Source organism: Lactuca saligna, chromosome 1, assembly GCF_052625555.1.
Source record: "Lactuca saligna cultivar CGN05327 chromosome 1, ASM5262555v1, whole genome shotgun sequence".
Taxonomy (NCBI): Eukaryota; Viridiplantae; Streptophyta; class Magnoliopsida; order Asterales; family Asteraceae; genus Lactuca; species Lactuca saligna.
Window position 1 is genome coordinate 47,474,770 of NC_136417.1, and position 16,803 is coordinate 47,491,572.

General features: G+C 34.9%; 1 protein-coding gene across 2 annotated transcripts; it reads left to right on the top strand.

The window, feature by feature from the left end:
* Window positions 1–667: 667 nt before the first annotated feature.
* Window positions 668–6,877, top strand: LOC145035501 (ABC transporter G family member 22-like). 2 transcript variants are annotated; one of them, XM_078984038.1, is made up of 11 exons: window positions 668–803; window positions 1,371–1,750; window positions 3,651–3,718; window positions 4,141–4,376; window positions 4,466–4,621; window positions 4,696–4,879; window positions 4,985–5,293; window positions 5,521–5,808; window positions 5,877–6,161; window positions 6,245–6,352; window positions 6,438–6,877. In XM_078984038.1, exons 2-11 carry the CDS (start codon window positions 1,378–1,380, stop codon window positions 6,648–6,650), a joined length of 2,220 nt encoding a protein of 739 aa, XP_078840164.1. In that variant the 5' UTR covers window positions 668–803; window positions 1,371–1,377; the 3' UTR covers window positions 6,651–6,877. The 2 variants fall into 2 exon arrangements, with proteins under 2 accessions (XP_078840164.1, XP_078840169.1); XM_078984043.1 differs by lacking the exons at window positions 668–803; window positions 1,371–1,750 and adding an exon at window positions 3,852–3,904 and having other exon boundaries at window positions 3,658–3,718.
* The last annotated feature ends 9,926 nt before the right edge of the window (window positions 6,878–16,803 follow it).

The following is a 16,803-nucleotide window of genomic DNA, read 5'->3' on the forward strand; positions in this document are numbered from 1 at the left end:
TAGTAACATTGCATCTTAAATTTATTATGCTTAACGACTTCATATTGAAGATTTATGCCGTGAGTATATAATTACTAGATCTATACTATATTACATATACAAATAATTAATAACGGAAAATAAATGATGATGTGTGAGTGTATATGCAATGATAAGAGAAAAATTCCAAAAGATTTTTGGTACCCTAAGAAAAGGGTAAGTTGAGAACGAATGAAGGCCTCACAATACGGAGGGCATGCAATACTTAATTAGAGATTCATGACTTATGTACCTTTCCATCACTATCTCTATTAACCTTCACTTCCAAAGTCCAACCCCACCAAATATATTGCTAAAAGTTCTAAAAACCGACTAATCGGTCTCAAAACCAATCACGAATCGAAAGATTAGACGAAGATAAGCAAACATGAAAAAAATCAAACTATTATTTTGTCCCTCGACACGTGTACGGCATTTCTGATTGGAAGGTCCAAGTCTACAACTAAGTTTGACGTAAAATGTTACAATAAATGTGTAATTAAGAATATATGTATATATACATGTCGAGTTGAGTGATATTCAAAATCATAGAAATTATGAGTGTGTTTTGTTGTTTTTAGTTAAGTCAAGGTCAAGGGTATTTTCGTCATTCACATGTTAGTGTTGCTATAATTGGTTTTTTGTATAAAAGGAGATAGTTGGAGCTACCTAGCATAGTAAGTCGATCAAACTTCACTTTGGTTCCCTCTCTCCTTCTCTCTCTCTCTCTCTTCTCCCTCATTTTGATACAAGAAGACTTCGATCATTCTTTTGTTTTCCCTTCGGTAAGTAAAGAGTTCTAAAACCTTCACATGACACCATGTCTTATACTTGTTAACAAAACCTTCAAAAGAATGCTTCTCTTTCATTAAATCCTTCAAACATTTTTGTGTAATTCATAGCTTCATCTCTTGTTTTCATATACACAAAAAAGCACATGTAAACACTCTTTTTGAGTGGGAATAGTGTCTTGCATTTGAGTTATTGAGGTATCGTTTTGGTCGGTTGATATGCTATTTCTGATAAATATCTGATTATTATACATGGGTTAAACTCGGTTAATTTATATACTTTGGAGTTTACATTCTCTTCAAAAGTTTTTTTGAGAAAGAAAAATCAACGACTCCACATATCTAAAATGGTATCAGAGTTGATGTTTAACACCTCAATGACTCGACATCTAATATAATCTCATCACATCTCCCTATTTAGCCCTTATGGGGAGTATTGTTAGTGTCTCAATTATCACACATTTGTCTTTATTTAAGTTGAATTCTGCTCTATCTCCATAAAAGCTTATTTGACATAAAATCTAGGATTCAACATATCTAACTAGCAACTTGATTATACAGGGAAAAAATGGATAACCCAAATCCCAATCTAGGGTTATGGAGAACAAAGTCAGATCAACTTGCGGAAACTCTAACGGCTACAATGAAGGCAGGTGAAGCCTCAAGTGGCGGAGATAGTGGCGGCGGTGGTAGTGGTGGGACGCTATCAAGAAAGTCTAGTAGACAAACAGTGCTTGCATCTCCCGGACGTGGTGGCAAAAACACACACATTAGAAAGACAAGGAGTGCTCAAATGAAATTTGAACTTGATGAAGTTGGTAGTGGAGCTGCCTTGAGTCGAGCTTCAAGTGCTAGCTTAGGGTTCTCGTTCTCATTCACTGGATTCACTATGCCTCCTGATGAAACTACAGATTCAAGACCTTTCAGTGATGATGACATACGTAAGTATTCCGAACTCTTCGATTAATCTCATTTTTTTTTAAAACTTTACACGTATGTAGAAAGTAACATGATCTTTTAACTAGCGACACTTTCCCTCGAGATAGTCACAAAAAATGTGAAACAATATGCAACTTTTATTACAAATGATACAGTAACATGGTCGAATTAGCCTTTCGGTGGTAGGGTTTGTCAAGATAGTAAGAAAATGAAGTTGATGGCTAGAAATTGTCCAGCTCACATGCTCCCATGATCAAACTTTTGATTGGCAAGAAGCAGCTGAAAAGTAGCTCAAAAATTTATTATTATTTTTTCTAGCTTTTTCAAATTTATACCTTCATGTTTTTAGTAATACATTTAACTATATTTAGTTCAAACTAACAATAAAACATGATGGTAAAAAGTATAGTTTTAAAAGCCGTGTGAAATTAATAAGATTATAAGATGCGATAAGTTAAAAATGTTTATGCCTATAAATATCATGAATTTATTTTTTCGAAAGCTGATGGTTACCTTTCCCGCATTAACTAAAAATATGAACTAGTAACACCTAAAAATTGATAGTATGGTTCTAATTAGATCAAAATTATTATGCATCTTTTAATTAAATTTTCAAAATATTCAAATTCATAAATACTTTTTTTCGACGTTATATTAAAAAAGATATATTTTTGGTCCGGACATTTTGATGTTAAAACTCTAGACTCTATTTATAGGCATGGATGATGGCGCTTACTTTTTCTTTTTGTGCTATACAAAAATGACGCTGGTTTCTTCTTTCATATTAGCCAACAAATCTCAATAATCTACTTTTTTTTATATGTACCAATATAATACAAGTTCATCCTTTGATATTAGCCAACAAATATCAAAGATTCTGTCTTTTTATACTCTACCAATATGATATACAAATTCCTCTTTTCATATTAGCTAGTAAATTTCAACAAGTGTCCATAGTACAAATTCCTACTTTCATATTAGCCAACAAACATCAACAAGTTGTTGTGAAAGGAAAGTTTTGTCTCGCGTGTAATGTAAGTTTAAGCTGAAGTGCATGCACCCTACGGATTAGTGAAATCAAAGGACATCGATGGTATGATAAAACGAAAGAAAATGAAAGATTAAGCATCCAACTTTAGCTTTCATTTTCCAAAGAACAAAATAATAGTCGCAATTGTACAACTGTAACCAGCTTTTGTTAATTGGACAGGCCCAAAGTCTACTTTAACGTCGTAAGTGGGCCAATTGGCCCACTGTCTGTCTGCTTTATCTTCTTCTCTTATCGGTTTCTTCCGCCACCTGGTCCCCAAGAACATGCACCATGCATCCATCAGCAAGCAAAAAACAGACTTTTATCATTGGTATCTTTATTTCCGATTTTGATCCGTTTCCTCGTCTGTCATGTCTATTTCGTAGGTCCCACCTTCTACAGAACACCAAAAAAGAAAATCGGGTTCATGAATTATGAGAAAACCATGGAGAAATACAATAGCATGACCTAGATTTCATCCAGCGAACTTATGGCGTGTTTCTTTTTAACTTAATGTGTTTAATGAGTTATTCATAAATCTTAACAACTATACAGGACTTTTTTTTTTTTTTTTTTTTGCATAATAACATAATAGGTCGAGACAAAAAAAACTGAATTAATGTATTAAGAATTTAAGATACTAACTCTTTACCTATTTGTGAAATTTATCTATTTTGGAAAAATTGTCATTCAATCTCACTAAGACGATTTATAGTGTAGAAAAGAAACACATATTATGTATGCAACACTTTATCCATACGATTTAGTGAGAATAATAATAATAATAATAAAGAAACAACCCCTTAATCTTTTGTACTTCAAGCAAAAACAGAATGACACGTATATTTGACATTATAATATGGTTCTTACAGCGGAAGACATTGAAGCCGGGACGCGTAAGAAGTTTCAGACAGAACCCACTTTGCCAATATTTCTAAAGGTATCAAGATTCAGACAAAAAACAAAAAAGAGAGAAAAAAAAAAGTTCACATTAATGTATGAAATTGTAACCTTAATTTGTGGAATACATGTTTATAAAAACAGATTAATTTCTCTAGTATCTATTTGGACAGGCAAGGATGGAGGTTTATCTATTATGAGATCAACGCAACTCAAATCATGTCAGGTTAATTAGTCTTGTACAGAGTCTCATATCCTATGGCATTTATGTACAAGACTACTTTTATAAACCAATAAAAAAAAAAAGCTAACAAAAGTGGTCTCATATCAACCATCAGAACTTGCCTTGATCAATTAATTACATATATAGTCATAAGTTGCATAATAAAACTAAAGTGCATGTTAATTAAGAGTGTTTTATACTTATATATGATATGAAATTATGAATCATATGATATGCAGTTTACAGAAGTGACATACAAGGTAGTAATAAAAGGATTAACCTCTACAGTCGAAAAGGATATTCTGAATGGAATAAGTGGAGCAGTAAATCCAGGTGAAGTTTTGGCATTAATGGGACCTTCCGGAAGCGGGAAAACTACACTTCTAAGTTTGCTCGGAGGGAGGCTTCCGGATCCTGTCCCAGGAGGATCAATCACTTACAATGATCAACCATACTCCAAGTTGCTAAAGAGCAAGTTTGTATTTTTTTTTTTTTTTAAAGATTCTTGGTTTTATAAAAAATGAATGGAAATTAGTTTTAATTTATGCCCATATGAATGTGTAGGATTGGGTTTGTGACACAAGATGATGTCTTGTTTCCTCATTTAACAGTGAAGGAAACACTAACATATGCAGCTTTGCTACGATTACCAAAGAGATTAACAAAACAGGAGAAAGAAAAACGCGCACAAGATGTCATCCGTGAACTTGGTTTAGAAAGGTATAATGGTTTCCCGAATCAAATTCAAAATAATTCGAGTAATTAGTAATTACCAATTAATATGGCTTAAACAGGTGTCAAGATACAATGATAGGTGGGTCCTTTGTTCGGGGAGTTTCAGGTGGAGAGAGGAAGCGTGTTTGCATTGGAAACGAAATAATAATCAATCCTTCTCTCTTGTTTCTTGATGAACCAACTTCCGGTTTGGATTCAACAACAGCTCTCAGGATAATTGAATTGTTACAAGACATAGCGGAGGTATAATTATCCAGAAAGAATCAAACACTTCAAGTATATATAATCCCAATTCCCAACATTTAATCATAATCATTAGTTAACATTGTTCATGAATATTGGTTATAGACAGAGAAGACTGTGGTTACGACAATTCACCAGCCATCGAGCAGACTTTTCCACAAATTTGACAAATTAATCCTACTTGGAAAAGGGAGTTTGCTTTACTTTGGGAAAGCATCAGAGGCCCTGGTGTATTTTTCATCTATCGGATGTTCTCCATTAATCGCAATGAACCCAGCTGAATTCTTGCTAGATCTTGCAAATGGAAACATGAATGAAGTTTCTGTTCCTTCTGAATTGGAAGACAGAGTCCAATTAGGAAATTCAGAAAGAGAAACAAAAAGTGGGAAACACACACCCGCAGTTGTTCATGATGTAAGCAACATTATTACACGAACCATTTACTGTTAAATGATTCCAACCTCTTAATGGATCAGAGAGTATACGGTTACTTAACCATTCAGAGGTTGGATCAAATGTTAACTGATTCAGAGGTCACCTCTGAGTGGTTCCATTCAGAGGTTATCAAACACCCCTAACATAACAAACATCTTATAACTTATCTAATTTTCAATCGATTGAAATTTGGTTTTGTATTATAGTATTTAGTGGAGGCGTATGAAACAAGAGTAGCTGAAGAAACAAAGAAGCAGCTCATGATTCGCGCATCACTTGATGAAGATATGAAATCGGGTGTTGGGTCAATGAAACGCGAATGGGGAGCAAGCTGGAGGGAGCAATACTCGATATTGTTTTGGAGAGGGCTTAAAGAAAGGCAACATGATTATTTTAGTTGGTTGAGAATCACACAAGTGCTTGTGACAGCTGTCATTTTAGGACTTTTATGGTGGCAATCGGCTGTTCATAGCCCTAAAGAACTCGATAATCAAGTAAGGGTTCTTTATCCAGACAAAATCAAAACATGTTGTTGTATCTAACCCTACATATTGGTTTTCAGGCCGGATTGTTGTTCTTCATTGCTGTGTTTTGGGCATTTTTTCCGGTTTTTACAGCGATTTTCACGTTTCCTCAAGAACGAGCTATGCTAAATAAGGAAAGAGCAGCAGATATGTATAGATTAAGTGCTTATTTTATGGCAAGAACAACAAGCGACCTTCCACTTGATCTTTTTCTCCCAATGCTTTTCCTTCTTGTTGTTTATTTCATGGCGGGGTTAAGACAAACTGCAGAGTCATTTTTCCTAACCATGGTTATTGTCTTCCTATGCATTGTTGCAGCTCAGGTATATCCTTTTTCCATCTAACCATGGTTAAATTAAACTCGAATTAAGAAATTAAAAAAAAAATGACAATGAGTAAATGACAGGGACTTGGGCTTGCTATTGGTGCTACACTTACAGACTTGAAAAGAGCAACAACTTTGGCTTCTGTAACTGTAATGGCCTTCATGTTGGCTGGAGGGTATTTTGTGAAGGTAATGACTCATTCCATTCCTACTTGTGAATCAAGCATGATCATGGAATGGAATGACTAATTCCATTACTTTGTTTATTTTGCAGAATGTTCCGATATTTATATCGTGGTTACGTTACTTGTCATTCAACTATCACACATACAGACTACTTTTGAAAGTGCAATATGAAACCATAAGTCCAGTAATTGATGGAATAAAACTAGATAGTGGTATGAAGGAAGCTACTGCTTTGGCAACTATGGTGTTTGGCTACAGACTTTTGGCATACATATCTTTGCGCAGAATGAAGATTCATTGAATATGAATACATCATAGAATACAAAATTTAACTTCAAACAAAAGACAAGGGAATGTATGGAGGGAATGAGTAGCCACAGTAACTGGACAAAGAGTTTCAGATGTTTGCTATGAAGTTGTGAAATTAAAATCCAGCAGGATGTGACATAAAGGAAAATTTTAATGCTTTTGTAGGTGATGAAGGTTGTAACAAAAGGAATGAATGGATGTTAGTGTTCTTGATCTTCATATCTGACTTTAGAATAACTGCTAATGTAAAATAAGGATTACTGATGAAACTATAAATTGATGTGGTTATTAAACCGATTAACATAAAATTTTCCAAGTAACGCTAATGTTTTAACAAGTAGATATGTTTGATGTCGAATCCATAACAACAAAATCCACATTAAAATTAATATATGGCTCTAGATTGTGACTGATGTAGGATCCAAATGCATGAAGTAATGACTTGACTTTCAATGCCAAAATGCGATATATTTCAACTTCAATTGTGATATGATTCCGAAAAATTGAAGCAATATTGAAAACACACTGATGTCGGTGTTCAAAACCGTTCCAAAATCCGTAAAATGTTTTGTTCAGTATGAAGCGTCTACTTTTTCGACATGAAAGAGTATATCACAGAAATTTAAAGCCAATGAGAGAGAGAGAGAGAGAGAGAGAGCGTCTGATCGCTGGTGATTACGGCTGTCAGCAGTGAGATGCTTTCACCATCAGAGAGAATTCGAGGTCGTCTTTATAGCTTCCCTCGAAAGATTTGCAATTTTTTTTAAAATAAATCACTTAGTTATTAAAGTATCACATAATTCCAAACTTTACCACAAAATTAACAAGATTAAAGAGTATTTTAGTTAGGGAGATGATTTGTACACAACAATTTTTTTCCATACACAACAATTGATGCTTTAAAATGTTGTATTGTACAGCTCTATAATGTATAAATTGTTGTGTATGGTAAAAAAACTGTTGTATATGAATCACTTCCTTTTTAGTTATCTTGACCTACTGTGATGCATAAAATTAATCTTTGATAGAGGTAGGTTGGGGTTTTACTAAAACTTAATTGCAATGAAATATAGGGGAAATCTTGGAAAAAGCTTTAAATATTATGTTTTCAAAATATTACTTTAGTTTTTGAAATAATCTCAAATTAAAATTTATTTGCGAAAAAATATGAATTACCAATAAAAATAGCGATTTGACTCATTTTTTATGGTTTACCGGTTTCATTACTTGCATGTTTCATTAAAATCATATTATTTTAGCCTAATTTACGAATAAGTCTAAAACTAAAATTTAGTGATCAATTGACCATTTTCTCTATGTAACATACATTTTATCGGTTTCATTGCTGACTTGGATACCTAGTCATTAAATTAGCTGAGAATGTAACGTCCCAAAATTTAAGACTATAAATTTTAATTTTTATAATAATAAAACCATCATCCAAAACATTTTATAAAAACCATAACGAAATCAGAGTATGTCAAAATCATCCAAATACATCAGAGTTAAATAAAATGCGGAACAATATGATGTCTGCAATGCGATCATCCCGAGCTCTTCCCCTTCAATCTGAAAGTACCTGAAACATAAACTAAAAATCGTAAGCATGAGGCTTAGTGAGTTCGGAAAATACCACATATCATACATATATGTCAGCTTAAGGCTATGTCCGGTTTATTTCACCCCCGTGTCTATTTCACCCTCGAATCTATTTCAACTCATATGTCGGCCCAAGGTCGTACCGGTTCTATTTTACCCCATGTCTATTTCAACTCTTATGTCAGCACAAGGTTGTACCGGGTTTATTTCACCCCACATACATATAGAAAACAGGAACTTATGCATATAACAAATACAATAAGAATCACAAAGACTACAAGCACACAACATATCCTAGTGTCATATAGTATAGTGAGCAAACTCACCTCAGTCTGCTGACAGTCAAACAAATGATCGGGCTGCTGAACCGGAAATCCCCACTAAATCCCAAGTAAAGAAACCCTAATTAGAAATTAGGTCAATAATCCAACCCGAAAGTCCAAACCCTAAATCTTGGCCTTAAGGGGGAAATTTACTTATTCCTTGCCTTATTGGGCCTAGCCCATCAAGGCCTAAATGCTACTAGCAACGAAGCCCAATAGATAATCTTTGTCCAAAATGGGCCTAAGCCCCAAAGACCCAATACAGCAAAATATTGCAACTTAACAGGAGCCCAAAGTCCCTTACATGACTAGAAACTAGCCCAACACTCTGATGAGTACGCTCAGTGTACCACCCAGTATGCCCGATGTACTTGCAACCCTCGCATCATCGGGACCTCAAATGCATACTTGCAGCGTACCCCACGGTACACCCTGCGTACGCTGCAACTAGCCAAAACATCGATCCAAGGCCTTAACCAGTTAAGACCCAACATCTAATATTAGATCTAGGCTTGTTAAAGTGCATTAATCTGTAAAGTTGCCAACTTTATGCTTTTGCATGTCTTAATGGGGAAAATCTTGGATTAAACTATATTATCTTCATGAAACCACCTTCAATCCTTGCATGATTGAACTTAATCCATCAAGACTTCATTTTTATGCTCACGGAACGTTAGAAACACTAGGATCTAACATTACATTATAACCTTCTAGAGTAGCTCATACTCTCAAGAACGCCTTAAAGGACCATTTTATGAAGAAATAAGCCCTAAACTACAAACTAACACATGGAGTCATCAAGGTAGAAACTTTTTACCTTCATAAGCTAGAAATGATGGGAAACCTCTGGATTTACAAGCTCTTTCTAATCCAATGCTTACTCACAACTCTTCTTTTTCTTCTTCTTCTCTAAGCACCACACACACACATACACAAGCTCAAACTTTAGGGAAAATGGATTAGGGTTTCGAGATATGACTTAAGAGCCAAGGGAGGCTGGTAAGGGATGGTCTTGAGGCACTTAATGAGTTTAAATAGGATGCAAACCCTAAAAATTAAGGGTTGCCCCTGGCTTGAGTACGCCCTGTGTACGCATGGATACACCCAACATACGTAGGGATCACCCAGATACATGCATGCAAAGGAGTATGTTGTGCGTACCTAGTGTACGCCAACGTACTCATGGACTAGTCTTTGATTTAAATTGAAATAATGGCTAAAGTTTATACATGGCGACTTGGGCGTTATATATAAGATGGATATAATGGGTTATATAACACTACATTTACTGTAAAATTTGATATACATCTCATTGGCTCATTTATGACTATGTATCTAGGCCGGCAATGAACCTAATGTTGGGTCAAAAATATGGTTTATACTTTACTTTTCTAGAAAAAAAAATGTATTTTTGTGTTTTGGACCGTAAACAACTTGGTGTTTACGGCCGTATACGTGTTTACGGCTGTGTTTACGGTCATAAACAGGTTTACGACCGTAAACCCATTTACGGCCCATGTTCCCCTTGTGTGTGTGTGTGTATATATATATATATACACACACACACAAGGGGTATATATATATATAGGTGTTAGTGTGAGGAGTATAGATTAATGAATAGTAGATAGTGTACAGTAGAGAGAAGAATAAATGTGTGTTGTGTGTGAATCTTGTAAGGGAACTTCATTCTAATCAATTCAAACAAGATTCATATTATTCTTCTTCTCCTTCTCTTCTATTTGATCTGACATCATCCGTTTGATTGGGATTTCGCATCATCAAACGGATCTGATTGATTCACAGGCATTTTAGGGACTTACAATTGGTATCAGAGCACTGGTTGTATCAGTCAATTTTGTCAGATTTGGAGCATTATTTGATCTTATTTTTGAAAGATTTTTTGCATCTTTGGATAGATCTCTGAAAAATAAGGGGGGTTTGTTCTTCGTGTTTTTCATAAAAAAAAGGGTTTTGATCAAGTTTTGGAGCTTCAAAGTCGAAAAATCGGTGTTTTTGGTCGAAACATGCGAGGGTGCGCCGGAGTTTGCGGACGGCGGCTAGGGTTTCGGAGTTCACGGCCGATCTTCGCACCTCGCAGCAGCAGCGGAGGTGACGGGGTTCGAACTCAGGACCTCTGGTTCACCAAGCTGCGCTACTTCCAACTCCTCTAGGCTACGAGTTGCTACATTTCTCCCCCTTTTAAATCTTAAGGCCTCTTAATTTCGATTAAATTTCGCATTTTTTACACTTTCAGCCCAAAATTCAAATTTCTTTTAATTTTAAATTCCATTTTAAATCAAATAATAATAATAATAATAATAATAATAATAATAATTATTATTATTATTATTATTATTATTATTATTATTATTATTATTATTATTTTTAATTTTGACTTTTTACTTAAAATTTTGACTTTGACTTTTAAAAATTTGCCTTTGACTTTAAACTTTGACTTTCTCATTTAACTTTTAAATTTTCAAATTTAGCTTTTCGGTTTGATTTTTCAAGTTTGACTTTTTAAAGTTGACTTTTAAGGTGTGTAGTCAAAGGGTTTGACTTTTAAGTTTTAGTTTAGCTTCTAGTTGTGCTTTTTAATGGTTTTTAAGGTCTACGAGGGAGTTGAAAACATGAAAGAGAGTCGTCAGGATATGTTAAGACAAAATTTCAACATTTTCGATTATATCCCTGGAGAAACCCTCGAAACCCAATTGCAGCGATTTACTACACTTACTACTGAGATGAATATAGTTGGGATCTTCTTGTCTAAGTTTGAGATAAACAAAAAGCTACTGAATTCACTTCCGAAATCGTAGGATATGAACGTGGCTATCATCAAGAAGACAAAAGATCTCAATCATCTTAGTCTTGCTGATGTAATTGAAGAACTTGATGCTTTGAAGTGTGGAAAAACAATGAGTTCTGAAAACATTCCGGTCACTGAAGTTACATGTACTCCAGCTTGTGAAACTACGATTAAATTTCTTCGGGAACAAATTGATTTATTAAAAAGAGAAGTTGAGGACCTGAGATATGAAGGATATCAACTCAGGAAAGGACAAAAACCCCTGAATGCTGAATTAGAAGCAAAAACCAAGGCCTTTAGGAAACTTCAGAAAGAGTATAACAACAAGGGTGAAAATTATGACTATATTAAGAGACAACTTGCTGCTGTAACTGAAGAACTTGACACTTTGAAAATTAAGTGTGCAAAAACAGATGTTAGTTTTAAAAATTATATTGCGTCAAGTCAGACAGTCGAGTCCTTATTTGAAAGCCAATTAAAATTCAAAGATAATAAAAAAAAAAGGGTCTAGGGTATGATAGTGTTCATCCACCTTTCAATCATAACTACACATCCATCCCTATGACACATAAAGAAATTGACAAGGAGGCAAATCTTCAATATGGAAAACCATCTGGATTTGTGTCAGGAGGTATTCAGGTTGAAGATTCTAATGTTTCTACTTCTTGTACAGGTAAAGTAGCACAAGATGAGAACAAGGAGAACACTACTGAACAAACCAATGACTCCTTGAAATCAGAAATTGTTGCTTCGAATTCTGCTACTCCTAACAAACCTGCCGTTGAGAAATACAGGCCTTTAATTCCAGCGCAACAGAGTGCTTGTTGCAAGTGTGCATGTGGGATCAATAAGAGACAAGGCAAGGATACGCCACCAGGAGCAGGTATAAACAACTTTACAGTGAAGAAAAATACATGTTTTCACTGTGGAACACCTGGATATATTTCCAAAAATTGTCCTAATCGCGCATACGTTCCCTACTATGCATAAGGGTGGCAGAACGCGCCAAGAGGGAGATACTCCAACAAAAACCCCTCAAGGTCACGTTCAGACAATGGTGACTGGAATGCGCAGAAGGCCAAGAATCAAACCCGCAAGGCAAAGAATCCAAATCCCAATGGCAAGAATGGAATGTCGGCCAAGAAGCCAAATCCAAGAAATGCTCCCGTGAATCCAAAATCAAAGTCATCTCAACGGCCGACATCAAGATCAAAAGCAAGCACTGAGCCACCCATCAAATCGAAAAAGAAATGGGTTAAACCCAACTATAAATGGGTACCAAAGGCTCAATCTCCTAAATCTCCTAATGATTCTAATATTTCTACATCTTCTGTTTGTGATAAACAGGACATGTTATGGGAGAAAGTATCATGTGTTGATGACAAAGGTCGACCCAGTTTCAAAATGGACTGGTCTCGCTCTATGTCGGAGCAGCTATGGAGGCATATCATCAGACTTCGGTTTGTAGGTAGTGGTTGTTCCAGGCACATGATATGGAGGTATCTCTCAATTGTACGACATTGAAACCTTTGTTTGAGAGTATGTGTCCTTTGCAAGAAGGGAAGAAAGGAAGGGATCACTCATGGGGTTAGTGCTTAACAATGTGAAGAATTTTTGGATCTGTTCTGAGATTATGCGTGCTGTTTTCAGACCTTCTAGATGCAAATTCAATTGGTGACTTACGGTTTGAGTTTTCTTCTCTATACTCCTAAGTTTTTCTTAAGCTGATTCGCTTTAAAGACTAATTTTTGTTTTAGGATAGTTTAAATTTGCGCATTTACTTTTGTCTCTCTCTTATGCACAAATTTAGGCGGAGAAATAAAAACAAAACAAAAATTAGAAAATTTTAATTAAAAAAAATTAAATACAAAAACATTAAAAAATCAGAAAATCAAAAATATGTTGTTAATGGAATGTGTTTGCACGAGATGTTTTGGTAAATAAATACAAAAACATTAGAAAATCAGAAAATCAAAAATATGGTGTTAATGGAATGTGTTTGCAGGAGATGTTTTGGGAAATGAAATTAGCAAGTGATAACGGGCAATCTGAATTTGCGTAACGTACCTAAGTTGAACCATCTACGCTCTGTGCTCGATGCGCTGGTAGGCATGAAAGATTTGAAATGGACTGGACTAGGCATAGATGAACTTAAGGAATCTAGAGACTTGAAAAATCTTGACCTAGATAGATCCGTTTAGCCTGACATCACGACGCTCGGATAGGTTGAGCAGGGAGATATATTGTCACAACTTGGAATTTAGTGCCTTGTAAACATTGAACAATGATACCAAATATGAACCAACAATGTGAAAACATGTATGATTCTTATTCAATAACAACAAAACTTCCACCAAACACTTTATAAGAGCGCATCAAATAGTCAACAAAAGGTTGGAAACCCTAAAAATCCTAGTTTAAGTCCATTTTGGACTAGGATATCCTTATTGGGCCTAATGGACCAATAAGTTTCCAATTTGATTTTTTTTTGGGTTTTAGAACTCTTAAATGAGCTCTAATTGGACCCCTATACATGAAACTTAATATTTTGGGCCTTACAAGCGTAAAATGAACTAGTTTATCTTAAATGGGCCTTATTGGGCCATAACAAATCTAATTAGCCCTAATGGATCATAAAGATCATCCTTTGATTTATTTTGGGCCAAAAATTATCTAATTGAATCATAATATGGGCTTAAGCATTCAAGGCCCAATCTTCTTTTCTTTCCCCTCTCCTTTTCTCAACCCAACAACCCAAAAGAGAAGGAGTTGACTTTAGGTTGCCACCTCACATTTAACCATTAGAAACCCATGCAAAAATCTCATGTTTTCATGCATGTCAACTCAAAAGTCTTTCTTCCCTCCTCTCTTTTTTTCTCTCGGCCGAAACCAACACAAACACACACACACATTTCACTCAAACACTCTCAAAGAAACTCTCTTCACTCTTCACCAAATTTTCGAGATTTAGGAAGCTTTTCAAGGAGATTATTCCATAAATTCATCATCTAAGGTAAGCTATTGCTTGGATATATGATCTTGATTCTTTTTCTTATCAAAAATCTCTTCCTAATCTATTCAAACTCATGATCACCCTCTTAGAAACATCTAAGTTCGAGATCCTCCAAGAAGACTTGCTAGGATCGAAACTTTCTTCATCACTTCTTTCAAAAACCGAAACCACAACTCAAGGTCAGCTTCATACCCCTCTCTTTTCGGTTTTCATATGTTTTATGGGGGAGAATACAAGAAAATGTGTAGATCTATGTGTATGTGTATGCTATGTGTGATTTTATGTATGTATGTATGTATGATTTTATGTGTTTTTATGATGAACATGTAATTAAAAAGGGGTGTTAACTCGAGATCTATGACATGAGAAAGTAAACAAACATGATCTAAGTTATTTTACACCAAACAAGTCAAGAATAATAACTTATAAGATTGTGTTAAACATACTTCAACATAAAACCCATTTTTGGGCTTAAATTGTCAAATATACAAAAATTTGGGATAAAAGTTGCCAAATCATGGTTTCTTAAGGGTCAAAAGAGTCACAACAGTTTCAATAATTGTTTTGCTAAATATTAAAATTTTCAAAGGACTTGAAATGTAAATTTTTAGCTTAATGCGCTAATTTTGGGCTTTTCGGCCCAATAAGCCCAAAATTGAGAAAAATGACAATTAAAAGGAATGAATGAAACTTTCTTCAAATCAGGGGATAAAATGTGTAACAACATTGTTTCAAGGGTCAAAAATTCTTTTCATTTCCAAAAAGGATAAAAAAATGTAAAGATTTTGGATTTTGGGCCAAAACTGTAAAAATTGCAAAAAGTTGGGTTTAAATCGAAAATACTATTCTGAAAGGGATGAAACTGTTAACAAAATATGTTTTGAGTTAAAACTATCATTTCAACAAATATATGATGCAAAAGTGTCAAGAAAATATTTTAAGGGCTAAAAATGTCTTTTCTTTTATATAAAGGATTAAAATTGTCATTTTTATAAAAAGGAAGGTGTTGAAAAGGTCAAACCATTGTTTTAAGCAAATTATTTCATTATGTCAAATATAAAACCACGAATTACGAAAAATTGAACGACGAATACACGTTTAACTCCAAATATCGTTATAAACAAATCGATCGGTCTCGAATCGATACAAAAAACAACTGTTAAATCGAACCCTCCAATAGATATGCGATACCTAAGATAAGTAATTATTCAAACTTTGGGCTTGAAAGTTTCAAATCATGCTTGTTAGACCTTGCAAGTTCATTAACATGATCTTTGGGCCCAAAAGGATAACGCTTATATGTTATTGGGCCTCCTGTGGCCCAATTCCATATAAAGGGACCTTCAATGGCTCTTAAGTGCTTTTGGGCCCCAATGATCCAATAGTATTGCCAGTAAGGTCAAAATAATCAAATGCGAGATGGGCCAACGAGTCTTTCGCATCCCCGACGGCCTAAAGTAAACTCACGGAAGTAGCAGGATTTGTAACTCCTCTTTTCCTCGTTTGCTAGGCTTATGAGTAATCAATGTAAACAGATTCAGGGCGATAATCGAGAGTAATCAAGGTGGTTGGATTAAGTGAGTTATAACGGGTGATGCCTCTAAGGATCGTTCGTAAATTGTAGTTATAAACTAGTCATTACTAATGCATGATTATAACAACTCACAGGTCTTAATCAATCCAACACCACCCAAGTAATCAAGGAAGAGTAAACAAAATCATTTATTGTGGAGGTATAAAAATTTGAGAAATCACTGTATTTTATGTTTTTGGAAAACATCGGGCCGGGGAAGTTTAACATTTTCACTTGTACGTTTAATACTAAGTTCTTCAATTATACATGTTTCAGAAAATATCAGATTTTCTGGGTTTTACAAACTACGCAAATCATTTTATCACAACATACTTATGAACTCACCAACATTCCATATGTTGACCGTTTTTCAAAATAACTTGTATTCTCAGGTAACAGGTAAGCCAAGGAATAAGTACCAAGTATGTTAGGGTGTTTTGCTTATGAAATCTATCAAACAATTTATGTATGGATTTGTAATGTTAAAACAATGCACTTGATGTGAATAATTCCAGTTGTAATATATTGATGCATGGTGATGTTTATGTTATGATTCATGTATATTCATTGTGATGATATTCAATTTAAGTCACGCGAGCCCTCGGACGTTTCCGCCGTCTGGTTCGAGGGCGTGACATATACATGGGAATCTACCGGTCATATTAAATAACCCGTATTTAGAACGGTGGATTCACTTTTCCTCGATGTGCGGATTCTATCCTTAATTCCGGTTGGATGGGGTGACAGGGGAATTCCGATAAACAAGGTCTGTAGAAGGTTATTTTCTTTATTTTTGACTGTTAGTCATATATTGCCTCCTCTGCGTGATCG